This window comes from Microcaecilia unicolor, chromosome 5 (assembly GCF_901765095.1).
Source record: "Microcaecilia unicolor chromosome 5, aMicUni1.1, whole genome shotgun sequence".
In the NCBI taxonomy this organism is placed as follows: domain Eukaryota; kingdom Metazoa; phylum Chordata; class Amphibia; order Gymnophiona; family Siphonopidae; genus Microcaecilia; species Microcaecilia unicolor.
In genome coordinates this window covers 229,003,826-229,022,135 of record NC_044035.1, presented here as the reverse complement: position 1 = coordinate 229,022,135, position 18,310 = coordinate 229,003,826, and the positions used below count along the sequence as shown (strand labels likewise).

Here is an 18,310-nt window from a genome sequence, read left to right as displayed (position 1 = left end):
GTTTCTTTTTTTTTTTTTTTTCCAAAAAGAAACCGGACGGTAACTGAACCTAAATAAACAAAGAAAAAGCACGATCGGCGTAAACGCGATCGAAAATCCGGCGGCTAAATCAGAGAGAGCGGCGGGGCACGACTCTCTCCAGACGCGGAAAAAAGGAACTGGCGGGAGCGGTCGCGCACGGGCGGGAAGACGGCCGCGCATGCGCGGTGGGCGTGCCCTGCGTGCCGACCGTCCCGCGAAGCTTTTTTCCGGTTGGTGGGGGCTGCCGCGGACGTCACCCAGTCGTGAGAACAAGCAGCCTGCTTGTCCTCGGAGAACTGTTTGCACCCACAAGTGAAGAATATATATTTTTCCTACCAGAATGGCTTTCTGAACAAATAACCAGTGACCTTTCCTTCAAACCCCTAAGGTCCTGACTTTTTCCAACACTATTGTATTCAAACAGGCTCAAAGTTGGTCTCCTAGCAATTGATTTAATTAATAATGACCCCTCCCCCCAATTTCCAGAATGTCAATATAAACTCAAAAAGCATGAAATGAAGTATTATCCTTTTCCCTGCACATTACACATTGGCTACTCCACTATTTTTGCCTTGAATGCTTGTGTTTGGGAAAAATAGACTCTAAGAAGGATCATGTATTGACATTCTTATAGGTCTGCAGTGTGCGTTATGGTAGGAATCTCTCTAATTTTGTAACATTAACAGATATCCCAAGTACCTTTCCCGAGATTGCTGTAAATCATATATAATCTTTGTGAACTCCCAAAGCCTGGATGGACTTATGTAACCCTGAAAGAGACACCCAATTATCTTTGTTCTGACAAAAATAACTTCCTCAATTTATTCCCAAAATTGGGTTAGAATCAATGGAGGTCTAGTCATCTAATATAGTGTGCCAAATGGTAGTAAATGAAATGGTCACCCTGATTACTCATGGGCCGATGATCAGAAGCAAACGCTAGATGCTGTTAGCGCCATACTAGCGCCTGCGTTTGCTACCGCCCCATGATCAGCGCCCCCCAAGTGTGTGAAACGCACTCGCGGACTCTGAACATAACTAGCATGCAAATGTATGCAAAACAGGGCTCAGCGCAAATAGAATGCAAATCCATGCTAAACCTATTTATCCCCAGCTCGGAGCTGGCATTAGGGTTTGCAGAGCATTGAGGAGGAATGGTGAGCCCTGTCCAGCATGCATTTGCATGCTAGCAGGCCTCCATTCCCCCCTAATGCAGCAGCCCCCCACAGGAACCCTGACCCGACCCCCCAGCGACAGGGGGCTGAAGGTCCAGCGGACCTCCAGTCCTCCCCGACACAGGTTCATGGGGGGCTGGAGATCCGGTGGGTCTCCAGCTCCCTAACCCCCCCCCCCCCCAGCATCCATCAGATGTTCCTGGTGGCCCAGTGGGCCGCAGTTCAATCCCCCCCAACTTGGTGGTCTAGCGTCCCTTCCCCATCCCCTTCAGTTGGAGATGGGAGGTGACCTCCCTCCCTCTTCCATCGGCGCCGCCTGGAAAATGGGCCTCTCATGAGACTGCCACAAGAGGTCAAAGAAGCCATTTTGAGAGTAGACCTGACATGGGCAAGAGTGACTGGGGATCACTCCTGCCCTGCTTACACCACCAGGATTTCTAAGGTAGTCAGAGAGGGGCTACTCTTTGCATTTTTTTTTTTTGTGTGATGTGACTGCAAGCAGTGCAGTTATAATCTTACATAGTAGTTTATATGGTAGAGTGTTCCAAATAAATGCTTTTGATACAAAAGTTTAGCAGGAATTAAGTCTAAATTTGGGATGACAAGCTCCTTAGGAATTAGCCTCTGTGGAAATATCGCATCAGCTGTCACTCCAAATGGGGCACAAAGTCAGCCATTGTAAAAGCACTGGCTTTTAGTTTCAGTTTTCATTAGCTGAGGTCCATGTGTGCGGAGGCTATTTTGTTTGGCGGTAAAATATGCTCTTTCATTATTTAAATTATTCATCTGCCCTCCACACATGGCAGAGAGAGCACAGAAATCTGCCTCTCTGGCCAGCGGGGTCTTTTCCTGTGTACAGCCTGCTTCTCTGATGTAACTTCCTATGGGTGGGATGCGCACAGCAAGGGCTCTGCCTGCCAGAGGCAGATTTCAGTGCTCTCTCTGCCGCGTGTGGGGAAGTGATGCCGGACCCACACAGCTGTGGGAGGGAGGGGAGGGGGGCAGAAAGGAAAATATGCCTGACCCAGACATTGGGGGGGGGGGGGGCAGGGACGGAAAGATGCCAAACTGGCCAGTGGGGGTGGGGTAGAATGACCTGGAGCAAAGGAGGGGGGGGGGGGGAGGAGAGGGGAGAGATGGTGGACCAGCGACAATATAAGCCAAAGACCAGACAAGAGCATCATTTCTGAAACTGCTGTGCAGACTGAGCAGAGAGCCCCAAGGAAGAGGACTGAACACTGAGGCACATTGGATGGAGCCAAAGGGCTTCAAGGTTGTCAACCTCAACTAGGGGGAGCTCCCATCAGTACCACTAATACCCAGTCATGAACTGCAGAGAGAAAGCAGAAGAGGGATACAGCTCTATGACAGAACTGAATAAAGATCAGGAGGGATGCTACACCCTGTAACCAAGTAACAAATTGCGAGTAAGGAACCAGTGGGTTTCAATAGCAGTTGTTAGTTTTGAATAAGAGGAAGAACAAATGCTGCAGTGAATGTACAAACAATACAACACAGCCAGTTGAATGGCTGGAAGGAAACACTTGCTCATATCCCAGTCTTGTGTTGTTTGTATATTCACTGCAGCCATTTGTTCTTCCTCCTATTCAAAACTAACAACTGCTATTGAAACCCACTGGTTCCTTACTCTCAGTTTCCCCAAAGACTGTCACATGACTTATGCGTCTGAGACGTGACTAAGAATGGATTGCTATTGATTGAAACCCACTGGTTCCTTACTCTGTTTCCCAAAGACTGTCACAACACCTACATGTCATTAGGATGTTACCAAAAGTGACTATTTAAATTGTACTAGCTGTGGCGTTTGCACCACGGGCACATACCGAAGCGCACATAAGGAGCCGGTCATGCTCCCGAGCGACAATGGTGTGAGATGACCTTATTATCTAGGGCAAATTTATCTTGGAACATTTTTAACTTTTTATTTTGTTACACTTTTTTCCTTTCTTTCTCTGCACCTAATTCTGAGTTAAGTGACCATACAATAACAATAGGTAATCCCATCCCAGTGATACATGGTCGCCATCCTTTTTTGTCAACAGCTTCATTATGTACTAGAAAAATGAGTAACTTAATACTTTGTAAACCTGAGCTTTCATCTTTATCGTCTACTGTGACTCTAGAGTGTAGACTGCTTAGTTACCACTTGCACCGACAAAAGTCTCATTTGATATTTGAACTTGACTGCCAATATTGCTTTGACTTACTGTGTCTTGTAGAAATGAAGCTCCTCCAGGGTGATAAATGCTATTGTTCCATTGTTTACCACCTAATTATACCACACTATTTTCAACCAGGCTGTCTAAACATGGACGGGTCTTGACCATTATTTTTTTCGGACTCCTTGGCAACTAAGGAGCTTTCAAACAGTGAGTTTCCATACCCAGAAGTACTTCTATTTGAAGTGGCTGGTTGTCCAAACACACATTCTACTTTTTTTTTATTGCCCACCTTCGCTTACTGCTGTAGAATGGGACCTAGTTTACCAAATTTTGGCTGAATTACCATCGTTTCCAAATCTTGTAGTCTTAAGATGATTAATATTCATGAGGATTTTCCAGCTACAGCAAAATCAAATCACTTCCTTAATTTCTAGCTATCTTAGCTTGTTTCAACATATCCATACACCAACTCTGAAAGGGACAAACATTAGATTTAGTAATATCTATACCCTCCATATTGTCCAACAATAGAAATTTTTATTCTGACTGATTATTCCCTTATTCTTTTCTAATTAATGATCCACTCCCAACTCCTGCACAGGCTGATGGATTAGAAAATCACATTCAATAGATCTCACTACTCAGACATCCTTTGCTGATCCTTTCCCAAACAATTTTGCTGCCATATCTTTTGCAGATCAACACCATCTATGGAATTCTCTTCTTTCTAACGAGTTTATTGAAATCACCCCTCCTTATTTTGTGAAGAATCCAAACATTAAAAGTAAACCCTGGTAACATCATGGTCTTGCTCTTTTGAAAAATTAAGTATGGCATGAAGAACACCTCTGGCATAAGAAAAAAACACCCCTGAGAATCATCATGTCTAAACTCCAACACCACATCTGTACTGCACAATTAAAAAAGACAAAAAGAACCTATTACACTAATCTAATTTGAAATTCTACTGAGAAAATATTGTTTTTGGTGTTTAATAGAAACTCATCCAAAGTCAGGTTTTAAATTCTTCTACAGTTTCCTCTGCAGATCTTTTTGCACAATACTTTCTTTTGAAAGTTACTTCATTGCAATCATCCTTTCCAACTATTACTGACAATGTAGAACAAGACATGGATTTCTCAACTTTAAATTCCCAATGGTCTACTTTCAACCTGCCGATGTTAGAAGTAATTTTGAAATCTGTCTCTGGCATGAATATCACTACATATCTTACTGCCTTCTCTTGATCTTTTACCATCTGTCTACCAAATTGTTATAGGCAGCTTATCTGACAGTGTTGTTCCTACCTTTTAAAAACAGACATAATTACGACCACCGATCCCCTCTACCCCCTAAAATTACCAACTGATTTCCAATCTTCCATTTTTGGCCAAAATAATAGAAAACACTACTTCTACAGCTACAATCTCATTTAGAATCCATACTTGCTTCACATCCACATCATCAGGCTTCAGATCTAAGCTCAGTACTTGAAAATTTCTTGACCACCCTTAAGTGAGTTTTATGAGAAACTCAATGGTTTGCTTGCATTAGCATTTGATGTTATCATACATTTCTTCGAAAGTGACTTGCTTCTATTGGCATATCTGGTACAGTTTATAATTGGTTCACTCTATTTTTATTTATTTTTTTACAAAACCATCTCTCAGAGTAGCAATGTTTGAAAAATTATGTGATACTTTTTTTTGTATGTGGGGTCCCTCGGGGATCAATTTTTACCTCCCATTTTTCAACCTATTCCTTAGACCTCTCACTATACTAGCTCAGACCTTAAGTTTGAGTGGGTACTATTACGCTGATCTTCCACTATATTTCCCATAAGAATCCTGATCTAGGCTCATTACAGCTCTGCCTAGACAGGGTTGCTGATTGACTTCAGAAACACCATCTGATTTTAAATCCATAAAAAACAACCATATGCTAGATTACAGGCCATGTCACTCCATCTACGACTAGTTCTTTTTGGTCTACCAGTTGAAAGTTTCAGAAATGTAAAAGTAATTTTGGACTAAGTTTTTCTCCCCAAATTTCATCAATGCTGAAATCAGGCTTTATGACCCTTTGCAAAATCATACGAGTGTGTGGCTATTTAAGTCAAAATATCTTACACAACTTATTCCACGCTTTTCTCAGATTTTGTCTCAATTACTACAATACTGTGTATGCAAGTATTCCTAAACCTGAATTAGGAACACAGCAGCATGCATGGCCAAACAGAGAGATCACGTCTCTCCTCTTCTTCAGAAATTGCATTAGCTACTGGTCAAATACAGAATTCCGTTCAAAATTCTTACATTAACACAAAGCACTCCATATGAGAATACTAGATTACCTTGCTGTATTAACAATTCCATATGTTCCAATCATAAGCTCGTGCTTCCTAACCCTTCAAGAGCCTATTGGGAATCCACTAGAAAATGTACATTTTATTTTTTAACCCTGTTTCTTTGGAATAATCCTCCCCTCTCTCTCTCCATTCAGAACCTTCACTTGAAGAATTTAAGATGGAACTAAAAACCAATTTTTTTACGTTGGCTTCTAAGGGCACATAGGATATGTTCTCTTGGTGGCTCAGTCTACTCTTGACTTTGATCAGAGAAAATCAACAGTCACCTTTGTAATATCTAATGTTTTCAGTGTATATACGTATGGCTTTTCTGTTTTTAATGGAGCTCCTTTTTAAACTAATTTTTGTGTTGTAAATTGCTTTGATTTGTTCTGTAAAAAGGTGATTTTAACAAATATAAACAATAAACTGACTAAGCCAACTGCTTGCCAGTCATAGATCCTTGAACTAATACACCATTTTTACAGAGCAAATCAAAGCAATTTACAACACAAAAATTAGTTAAAAAAAGGAGCTCCATTAAAAACAGATACATTTTCAAACACAAAAACTGAGAATAGAGCAGACAAACGCTGCCAAGAATTGTATAGCCCTTAAATGCACATTGAAGGGTAATTTTTCATCAAATAGATGTTTAAGGGGGGTCTTTTACTAAAGGTTAGCTCAAGTTATCTGCAGCAGATACCATTTTATCCCTATGGGCCCTGCTGCAGATAACTCAAGCTAATCTTTAGTAAAAGACCCCCTAAGCTTCTTATAGGCTGAAATCAATTATTTTCTCTTTAGATTTCGAAGCTACCTTTTGACTCCTTATCCAAATACATTGCATCCCAACCTCATTGAGAAGACTGGGTGCAATTCAAGTGGGGTTAGTCAGTCTAGTGTCTTCCATGCTTATCACTAAAATAGCCAAGTCTACAGTTGAGGATTCAGTTAACTGAGCTATCTTAACTGCCTCTTTTGTATCAGCATCTGATAGGGACATGTTTTTGTTTTTAAAGCACATATGTACTTTTGCATGGTTCATTTCTCTCCAGGTCCTCAAGTTTCTTGGAAGAAATTCTTGTGCTTTGTCCTATAGCTTTTTCTTTGGGTATGCTGTATTTAGCCTGCAACATTATTTTACCTTATTTGACTTGTTTTTCTTCCGATTTTTTTTTTTTTACATTATGCTACCTGTCAATGTTGGGAACTTTTAGATAAGCATGACTGTTTATTTCACTTTCCTATTTTTTTTTTTTTTATTAAAAAGCTATTTTCTGTTTGAAATTTTTTCATTAAACCCCCCCCCCCCCCAAAAAAAAAAAAAAACCTTAAGAAAAAAAATTAAAAAGAGACAAACAACCCCCCCCCCCCCTCCAGTACTTTGGTCACCATTTTAAAGGTTGAAACAAAACTTCCAAATGTTCAAAAACTACTAAAGGTTTAGCTCACTAAAAGGTATGGATACGCACTCTTCTGGAAGTGGATCTGGGAAGACTGCTTTCTTCTTCAAATTCCTAGAATAGAGAACAGGGACTACTCTGAAGCAAGTTTTCAACATTCACAGCACTAAGACATTTATATAAGCAGGGAAAAATGGACTAGAGTGTCTTTTACTAAAGTTTTGCTCGAGTTATCTGCAGCTGGGCCCAATTTTACTCATATGAGCCCTGCTGCAGATAACTTGAGCTAAGCTTTAGTAAAAGACCCCCCTAGTGAGGTAGGAAAAGTATATACAAAAATAAAACTGGTGCATATCGTTTCTCAGGGTATGAAACGATTCGAATTCTTAGTACCCAGCATGAAGCAAAACATCTCATGACTAAAGTCTATAAAATATCTTGAAATGCACGCGTTTGTAAGAAATTTTTACTACAGTTTTCCTCTAAGTGGCCGCAGGGTTAGCCCCAGGCGGGTGGCTAGGCATTTTGTCACACTGCTCATACAGACTTTAGATTACATGCATATAGGAGATATCAGCTATCTTAGCAAAATGTCATTTATAGAAACAAAATACTCAAGCCTAATACTACACATAACATATACATTTTGTACCTGCTCATCATTAGGGGAATCCTGTTCATCTCCTTCTGTGCTGTTATAAAGCTCAAAAATATGCACACAATCTTGATCCCTGCAAAGTAAATTTTTAACTGTGATTATCATATCAGTAACCAAAGAGTAAAAAGCCTCTGAAAATTGTTTTGGGCATATTTTTAAAATGCTTACTTTTACAAATTAATTCATAGCCAGAAGTGCTCAACTATTACATAGGACATCCCAGAGCTGTACAGAGTGTACTTAAAGCAGGATTTGGCTTAAGCTTCTTTGAGAGATACTTCTATAGAAATCTAGACAACAAATCAAATGTTCAATTTCAGGCACAAGTAATGAACCTCTTTTGCTGTTTATCCTAATGGCCAGAGTTTGGTAGTCATCATCTGATTCTATAACAGGATCTTTCTTAGTACATTTTCCTGCTTTGCACAGTAGGTTGTGTCATGGTATTAAGCAGCCATATGGAGGACAAAATGCTGAAGACAGCCTATCACATTAAAAATATAAAACAAATTGCTACAGTTATTCTTCACATGTATATTATGATCATATCAAACTATTATTTCAAGAAATTTTGAAAAGGTTTATAGGGCTGTTGAAAGAGAAAGAAAAGCAGGATCAGATGATTCAATGGATCTGGCACAGGTCATCTACAATTATGGGATCTTCATAAGACACACACACAACCTACCCATAAAAAAGGACACACTCTAGACATCATCACATACAACTTTGATCTCAACACAAACCTTATACTAACAGACACAAAATGGACACCCGCACCATGGTCAGACCATTACAAAGCAAACATCTCCTTCCAATGGCGAACAAAAGGACTACCGAACAAACAAGAATGCAAAACTTATACCACGAGAGGAAAAATAGATCCAGAAACTTTCTGGCAACAGATCTACCACAATATTGGTCAATAAAAACAGATACAAGCCAATTCCTATTAGAATGGGACGACAGATGCAGATTCACACTAGACAACATTGCTCCAACCCAAACAAGAACCTCACACAGAAAGAACTCAACGCTGTGGTTCAATGAAGAGCTGAAAAAACTTAAAATACAAATCAGAAGAAAGACGACACTACACAACGATTGGAAGCAACTTCACAGAAAGCGAATGCTACATACCTGTAGAAGGTATTCTCCGAGGACAGCAGGCTGATTGTTCTCACTGATGGGTGATGTCCACGGCAGCCCCTCCAATCGGAAACTTCACTAGCAAAGTCCTTTGCTAGTCCTCGCGCGTGCATGCGCGGCCGTCTTCCCACCCGAACCGGCTCGTGTTCGTCAGTCCCATATGTAGCAAGACAAAGAGAAGGGAAGACACAACTCCAAAGGGGAGGCGGGCGGGTTTGTGAGAACAATCAGCCTGCTGTCCTCGGAGAATACCTTCTACAGGTATGTAGCATTCGCTTTCTCCGAGGACAAGCAGGCTGCTTGTTCTCACTGATGGGGTATCCCTAGCCCCCAGGCTCACTCAAAACAACAAACATGGTGAATTGGGCCTCGTAACAGCGAGGACATAACTGAAATTGACCTAACAATTTTTCCAACTAACTGAGAGTGTAGCCTGGAACAGAATAAAACATGGGCCTAGGGGGGTGGAGTTGGATTCTAAACCCTGAACAGATTCTGAAGCACTGACTGCACGAATCGACTGTCGCGTCGGGTATCCTGCTGCAGGCAGTAATGACATGTGAATGTGTGGACAGATGACCACGTCGCAGCTTTGCAGATCTCTTCAATAGTGGCTGATTTCAAGTGGGCCACTGACGCAGCCATGGCTCTGACATTGTGAGCTGTGACATGACCCTCAAGAGCTAGCCCCGCCTGGGCGTAAGTGAAGGAAATGCAATCTGCTAGCCAATTGGATATGGTGCGTTTCCCCACAGCCACTCCCCTCCTGTTGGGATCAAAAGAAACAAACAATTGGGCGTACTGTCTGTTGGGCTGTGTCCGCTCCAGATAGAAGGCCAATGCTCTTTTGCAGTCCAATGTGTGCAGCTGACGTTCAGCAGGGCAGGAATGAGGACAGGGAAAAAATGTTGGCAAGACAATTGACTGGTTCAGATGGAACTCCGACACTACCTTTGGCAAGAACTTAGGGTGAGTGCGGAAGACTACTCTGTTATGATGAAATTTGGTGTAAGGGGCCTGGGCTACCAGGGCCTGAAGCTCACTGACTCTATGAGCTGAAGTAACTGCCACCAAGAAAATGAGCTTCCAGGTCAAGTGCTTCAGATGGCAGGAGTTCAGTGGCTCAAAAGGAGGTTTCATCAGCTGGGTGAGAACAACATTGAGATCCCATGACACTGTAGGAGGTTTGACGGGGGGCTTCGACAAAAGCAAACCTCTCATGAAGCGAACTAAAGGCTGTCCTGAGATCGGCTTACCTTCCACACGGTAATGGTATGCACTGATTGCACTAAGGTGAACCCTTACAGAGTTGGTCTTGAGACCAGACTCAGACAAGTGCAGAAGGTAGTCAAGCAGGGTCTGTGTAGGACAAGAGCGGGGATCTAGGGCCTTGCTGTCACACCAGACGGCAAACCTCCTCCATAAAAAGAAGTAATTCCACTTAGTGGAATCTTTCCTGGAAGCAAGCAAGATACGGGAGACACCCTCTGACAGACTCAAAGAGGCAAAGTCTATGCTCTCAACATCCAGGCCGTGAGAGCCAGAGACCGGAGGTTGGGATGCAGAAGCGCCCCTTCGTCCTGCGTGATGAGGGTTGGAAAACACTCCAATCTCCACGGTTCTTCAGAGGACAACTCCAGAAGAAGAGGGAACCAGATCTGACGCGGCCAAAAGGGAGCAATCAGAATCATGGTGCCTCGGTCTTGCTTGAGTTTCAACAAAGTCTTCCCCACCAGAGGTATGGGAGGATAAGCATACAGCAGACCTTCCCCCCAGTCCAGGAGGAAGGCATCCGATGCCAGTCTGCCGTGGGCCTGAAGTCTGGAACAGAACTGAGGGACTTTGTGGTTGGCTCGAGATGCAAAGAGATCTACCAAGGGGGTGCCCCACACCTGGAAGATCTGGCGCACTACTCTAGAGTTGAGCGACCACTCGTGAGGTTGCATAATCCTGCTCAACCTGTCGGCCAGACTGTTGTTTACGCCTGCCAGATATGTGGCTTGGAGCACCATGCCGTGATGGCGAGCCCATAGCCACATGCTGACGGCTTCCTGACACAGGGGGCGAGATCCGGTGCCCCCCTGCTTGTTGATGTAATACATGGCAACCTGGTTGTCTGTCTGAATTTGGATAATTTGGTGGGACAGCCGATCTCTGAAAGCCTTCAGAGCGTTCCAGACCGCTCGTAACTCCAGGAGATTGATCTGCAGATCGCGTTCCTGGAGGGACCAACTTCCCTGGGTGTGAAGCCCATCGACATGAGCTCCCCACCCCAGGAGAGACGCATCCGTAGTCAGCACTTTTTGTGGCTGAGGAATTTGGGAAGGACGTCCCAGAGTCAAATTGGACCAAATCGTCCACCAATACAGGGATTTGAGAAAACTCGTGGACAGGTGGATCACGTCTTCTAGATCCCCTGCAGCCTGAAACCACTGGGAAGGTAGGGTCCATTGAGCAGATCGCATGTGAAGGCGGGCCATGGGAGTCACATGAACTGTGGAGGCCATGTGGCCCAACAATCTCAACATCTGCCGAGCTGTGATCTGCTGGGATGCTCGCACCTGAGAGATGAGGGACAACAAGTTGTTGGCTCTCGTCTCTGGGAGATAGGCATGAGCCGTCCGAGAATCCAGCAGAGCTCCTATGAATTCGAGTCTCTGCACTGGGAGAAGATGGGACTTTGGATAATTTATCACAAACCCTAGTAGCTCCAGGAGGCGAATAGTCATCTGCATGGACTGTAGAGCTCCTGCCTCGGAAGTGTTCTTCACCAGCCAATCGTCGAGATAGGGGAACACGTGTACTCCCAGCCTGTGAAGCGCCGCTGCTACTACAGCCAGGCACTTCATGAACACTCTGGGCGCAGAGGCAAGCCCAAAGGGTAGCACACAGTACTGGAAGTGACGTGTGCCCAGCTGAAATCGCAGATACTGCCTGTGAGCTGGCAGTATCGGGATGTGCGTGTAGGCGTCCTTCAAGTCCAGAGAGCATAGCCAGTCGTTTTCCTGAATCATGGGGAGGAGGGTGCCCAGGGAAAGCATCCTGAACTTTTCCTTGACCAGATATTTGTTCAGGGCCCTTAGGTCTAGGATGGGACGCATCCCCCCTGTTTTCTTCTCCACAAGGAAGTACCTGGAATAGAATCCCAGCCCTTCTTGCCCGGATGGCACGGGCTCGACCGCATTGGCGCTGAGAAGGGCGGAGAGTTCCTCTGCAAGTACCTGCTTGTGCTGGAAGCTGTAGGATTGAGCTCCCGGTGGGCAATTTGGAGGCTTTGAGGCCAAATTGAGGGTGTATCCTTGCCGGACTATTTGAAGAACCCAACGGTCGGAGGTTATGAGAGTCCACCTTTGGTGAGAAACTTTCAACCTCCCCCTGACCGGCAGGTGGCCCGGCACTGACATGCTGATGTCGGCTATGCTCTGCTGGAGCCAGTCAAAAGCTCGCCCCCTGCTTTTGCTGGGGAGCCGTGGGGCCTTGCTGAGGCGCACGCTGCTGACGAGAGCGAGCGCGCTGGGGCTTAGCCTGGGCCGCAGGCTGTCGAGAAGGAGGATTGTATCTACGCTTACCAGAAGAGTAGGGAACAATCTTCCTTCCCCCATAAAAACGTCTACCTGAGGAGGTAGATGCTGAAGGCTGCCGGCAGGAGAACTTCTCGAAAGCGGTATCCCGCTGGTGGAGCTGCTCTACCACCTGTTCGACTTTCTCTCCAAAAATGTTGTCCGCTCAGCAAGGGGAGTCCGCAATCCGCTGCTGGATCCTATTCTCCAGGTCGGAGGCATGCAGCCACTAGAGTCTGCGCATCACCACACCTTGAGCAGCGGCCCTGGACGCAACATCAAAGGTATCATATACCCCTCTGGCCAGGAATTTTCTGCACGCCTTCAGCTGCCTGACCACCTCCTGAAATGGCTTGGCTTGCTCAGGAGGGAGCTTGTCCACCAAGCCCGCCAACTGCCGCACATTGTTCCGCATATGGATGCTCGTGTAGAGCTGGTAAGACTGAATCTTGGCCACGAGCATAGAAGAATGGTAGGCCTTCCTCCCAAAGGAGTCTAAGGTTCTAGAGTCTTTGCCCGGGGGCGCCAAAGCATGCTCCCTAGAACTCTTAGCCTTCTTTAGGGCCAGATCCACCACACCAGAGTCATGAGGCAACTGAGTGCGCATCAGCTCTGGATCCCCATGGATCCGGTACTGGGACTCGATCTTCTTGGGAATGTGGGGATTACTTAGAGGCTTGGTCCAGTTCGCCAGCAATGCCCAGCCCCCAGACACTGAAGTCACGAAGCGTGCCTATCAGTGAGCGAGATTACCCGGGCGCACTGGGTGCACTTCTTTAAGCCGCTGGGAAACTTCGATGACATGGGCGGAAAAATCACGTCGGCGAAATCAAAATTCGTAATGGCGACGAAGGGCACCAAAAATAAGGGAGAGAGAAAAACCCGTACCGAGGCCCCAAAAAAGGCCTACCCCGAAAGCGAAAGGAAACTTACGTTGGGGAAACAAACTGGACACACGAGAAGGGACAAGACCGAGATCTTGTCTTTTTTTTTTTTTTTTTGGAAAATCGCGAAGACGCGCGAGGGTCAACTTTGACGGGCGCGAAACGGCGCAAAACACGACCGTCCCGAGCGCGGACAAAAGAAGACTGACGAACACGAGCCGTTTCGGGCGGGAAGACGGCCGCGCATGCGCGCGCAAAGACTAGCAAAGGACTTTGCTAGTGAAGTTTCCGATTGGAGTGGCTGCCGTGGACGTCACCCATCAGTGAGAACAAGCAGCCTGCTTGTCCTCGGAGAAAATACAAATACACCATAAGACAAACCAAAACACTACATTACAAAACCATAATCGGACCAAACTACAAGGACACACAAACTCTTCCAACTCGTGAACAAACTATTAGATACAACACCAGTCACCACCAATAGCAAAGACACTCCTGGAGCAGACAATCTCGCGAGATACTTTAACGAGAAATAGTACAACTGCGACTTAAAATACCGACCAGCACCATCCACTACGTTGAACTCCTCAATTGCCTAGATCCAACCCCTGGCATTCACCCAGCGGACAGGACCTGGACTAACTTCGAGATACTATCGGAGGACACTATCTCCCAAACGCTCAAAAAATTTGCCAAATCATATTACAGACTAGATATATGCCCAAACAACCTGATGACATCTGCTCCTCAACAATTCATAAACGACATAACGAAACACCTGAACCACATGTTACAAAACTGACTTTTCCCCTAAGAAAAAGGAAACAACCTACTCACCCCAATACCCAAAGATGCAAAGAAAAGCGCAAGTGAATTAACCAATTACAGACCAGTAGCATCCATTCCCTTAATAACCAAATTAACGGAAGGATTAGTGACCAAGCAACTTACAAATTATCTAGACAAATTCTCAATACTTCACGACTCCCAGTCAGGATTTCGATCTAACCACAGCACCGAAACTGTATTAGTAACTCTCATGACTAAATTCAAAGAAACGATTGCAACCGGTAAGAACATACTACTACTACAATTTGATATGTCAAGCGCTTTTGACATGGTTGACCACGGAATTTTATTACACATCCTTGAATACTTCGGAATTGGAGGCAACATCCTCAATTGGTTCAAGGGTTTTTTAACCACAAGATCATACCAAGTGACATCAAACTCGACTATTTCAGCCGCATGGTTACCTGAATGCGGAGTACCACAAGGATCCCCCCTCTCGCCGACCTTATTCAACTTAATGATGATACCCCTGGCCAAACTACTAGCAAATCAAAACTTTAATCCATACATTTACGCAGATGACGTAACGATCTACATCCCATTCAAACAAGACCTAAAAGAAATTTCCAATGACATTAACCAAAGTCTTAACATCATGCATTCCTGGGCGAACGCATTTCGACTAAAACTCAATGCAGATAAAACCCAATGCCTAATACTCACCTCACAACACAACAAGAAAGAATTCACCGCCATTAACATACCAACTCTAAACCTCCCTATTTCAGAAACCCTAAAAATTCTTGGAGTCACCATTGATCGACACCTAACACTAGAGAACCACGCAAAAAACATAACCAAGAAAATGTTCCACTCTATGTGGAAATTAAAAAGAATAAGACCTTTCTTCCCAAGGAGTGTTTTCCATAACCTAGTACAATCAATGGTGCTCAGTCATTTAGACTACTGCAACACACTATATGCCAGCTGCAAAGAACAAATAATCAAGAAACTCCAGACAGCCCAGAATACAGCAGCTAGACTCACATTCGGCAAACCAAAATTCGAAAACCAAGCCCCTACGAGAAAAACTACACTGGCTTCCACTCAAAGAACGCATAACGTTCAAAATATGCTCGCTAGTCCACAAAATTATCCACGGAGACGCACCAGCATACATGTCAGACCTAATAGACCTGCTACCTAGGAACGCCAAATTATCATCTCGCACATTCCTTGAGCTGCACTTCCCCAGCTGCAAAGGAATGAAATACAAAATAATGCACGCGTCAAACTTTACCTTCCTGAGCACACAGTTCTGGAATGCACTACCACGCACTTTGAAATCGACATTCGAAAGAACGAATTTCCGCATCCTACTGAAGACACATCTCTTCAATAAAGTGTACCACAAAGATCAACAAATGAGAAAAGGCACAACTCGCATATACACTTCAGAACTTGATTCTTAATATCTGCTTGTACACTATGAAATCGTTTATTCTGTATGTTATACCTTCATCAAAATGACCAAAATCCTGTAATATCAAATGTTTACTTATTAACTTTCTTCCACTAATCATGATGTATTGTAAGCCACTTTGAGCCTGCAAAGAGATGGGATAAGGTGGGATACAAATGCAACAAATAAATAAATAAATAAATCTAGGTCACACACGATAATCCACGATATAAGTAACAAACAAACAAATAAATAAATAAATAATCCAGCTGAGGTAGCTAATGCGCGAAAGGCATTATTAGCTGAAAGCTGGTGGCTTATGTGAAATATTCTCATTTCAGTTTCCAGGTGTTCATATTACTTAACACACCTTCACATCCCGGTACCTTAGTTGACATTTTCAGCAGAGGTGCCAAAGACTACACAGGCCTAAAGGCTCAATTTACCTTGTTATAGCTGATCTTCCACAGCAAGATTGACACACTGTGGTCAGACCGTATAAAGAATCTTATTTTGCATATGATGTACCTGTTCTAAGAATAAATGGAGGCTAGGATTTCAATCTGGCACCATTCAAAAAAACTAAAATGACTATTTATCAAAAAATGTTTTAAGAGAGAGTTATGTGCAGAGCAATTAGAATGACATCATGCCCTAATAGAAGGGGAACTACCAACAGCGTTAAAAAAGGCAGTGGTGAGTCTTTTGCTAAAGAACCTTGACCAGGACAAGCTTGAAAGTTACCAGGCAGCATCTAACATCCTATTTCTAGGAAAACTTATACAACAGTATGTGTTCATCTCAATGAATGGCTAGAAGAGAAAACTGGCTAGATCCAGATCAATCTGGATTCAGACCTGGTTATGGAAAGAAATGGTCCTTGCATCCCTACTAGTTGATATTCACAGAAACCAAGATAGGGGATTTGGCTTAGTGTTAGTACTGCTAGATTTCTCAGCAACTTTTGACACTGTGGATCATATCATCATGCTAGCACTACTGGCAGAAACAGGTATCAATGGAGCAGTATTTGTTTGTTCAGATCCTATCAGACAGGCAACAGTCCATACTATTCAGCAGAACTTCACCACCACCTCAGGCGCTGACCTTTGGGGTAGCACAAGGATTGATGCTGTCCAGTGGCGTATCAAGGTGGGGGCGGTCCGCCCCGGGTGCCAGTTGGTGGGGGGTGCTCCGCTCCCGCCGCCTCCTTTAAACAAAAATCGGCGAAGCAGCGTCGCAGGCAGCGCCTCGTCTGCCCTGCTTGTGAAAAAAAATCAAATCTCTCCTTCGCCTCGTCTTGACGTCGACTCGGGCCTTCCAATCAATCATTATGTCCCGCCCTCCTCTAAGTTAACTTCCGCGAGGGCGGGCGCCGGGCGGGACATAGTGATTGATTGGAAGGCCCGAGTCGACGTCAAGACGAGGAGAAGGAGATTTGATTTTTTTACAAGCAGCAGGGCAGACGAGGCGCTGCCTGTGATGCTGCTTCGCCGATTCAGACAGTAGTGAGAACGGGACTGAGGTGGGGAAGGAGAGGGGCGAAAAGGACTTGGGTGGGGGTGTTCAGAGGGGGAAAGGGAAGGGGAGAAGGGGACTGGGGTGGGGGTCACAGACGGGAAAAGGGGAGGGGAGAAGGGGACTGGGGTGGGGGTCACAGACGGGAGAAGGGGAGGGGAGAAGGGGACTGGGGTGGGGGTCTCAGACAGGGGAGTTGAGAAGGGGACTGGGGTGGGGGTCACAGACAGGAGAAGGGGAGGGGAGAAGGGGACTGGGGTGGGGGTGTTCAGAGGGGAGAAGGGGGATGGAACTGGGAGCTGAAAAAAGGGGCAGAGAGAGAGGGGACAGATCCTAGATGGAAGGGGGAGCGAGAGGGAGGGCAGACCCTGGATGGATGGGAGAGAGAGGGCAAATGGTGGATTGAAGGGGCAGAGAGAAAGGGCAGACAGTGGAGTGGATGGAAGGGAAAGGGCAGACAGTGAATGGAAGGGGCAGAGATAGAGGGCAGATGTGGATGGAAGGGGCGGGGTGAGAGGGCAGACATTGGATGGAGGGGACAGCAGAGAGGGCTGACACTGGATGGCAGAGAACGAAGACAGACGCTGGATGGAAGGAAGATGGTGAAAAGAAGATGAGGAAAGCAGAAACCAAAGACAACAAACTGTAAATAAAATATATATTTTTGTTTTTTGCTTTAGGATAAAGTAGTATTATAGCTGTGTTAATAAATGTTTATAATAGAACATGTAAACAAGGTAATCTTTTTATTGGACTAATTTTAATACATTTTGACTAACTTTCGGAGTACAAAACCCCCTTCCTCAGGTCAGGATCGGATACTGTAACAGCACTATACTGTACTGACCCGAGGACGGAGGTTTTGGCCTCTGAAAGCTAAATGTATTAGTCCAATAAAATGGTATTATTTTACTTTCTATATTTGTTTTATTTCTATTTGTTAATTTGTAAAGTGGTGATTGGTACTTGTTAGTTTTTTTTCAAATTTACATCTGCTGTCTTTATATTTTGCACAGTACTAAGGGACAGTTTCTGTTTCTGTGGTGTTGCATTGTATGCAGAGTCTGGCATCTTGGGGGTTCAGTTTAATTTTTGTCTAAATAGAAAGTTTATGATTACTTATTCTATAGTGGATTAGGGTGTATCTGTGTT

At 44.5% G+C, this 18,310-nt stretch overlaps 1 protein-coding gene across 2 annotated transcripts in view; it reads right to left on the bottom strand.

Moving 5' to 3' along the window:
* Window positions 1–18,310, bottom strand: part of BRWD1 (bromodomain and WD repeat domain containing 1) — a 523,732-nt gene that overhangs the window by 127,367 nt on the left and 378,055 nt on the right. For both annotated transcript variants that reach the window (XM_030203838.1, XM_030203839.1), the window contains exons 33-34: window positions 7,785–7,863; window positions 7,202–7,246 (exon numbers count right to left, since the gene is read on the bottom strand). In XM_030203838.1, the coding sequence (XP_030059698.1) occupies window positions 7,202–7,246; window positions 7,785–7,863 (124 nt within the window). The remainder of the gene's footprint in view (window positions 1–7,201; window positions 7,247–7,784; window positions 7,864–18,310) is intronic.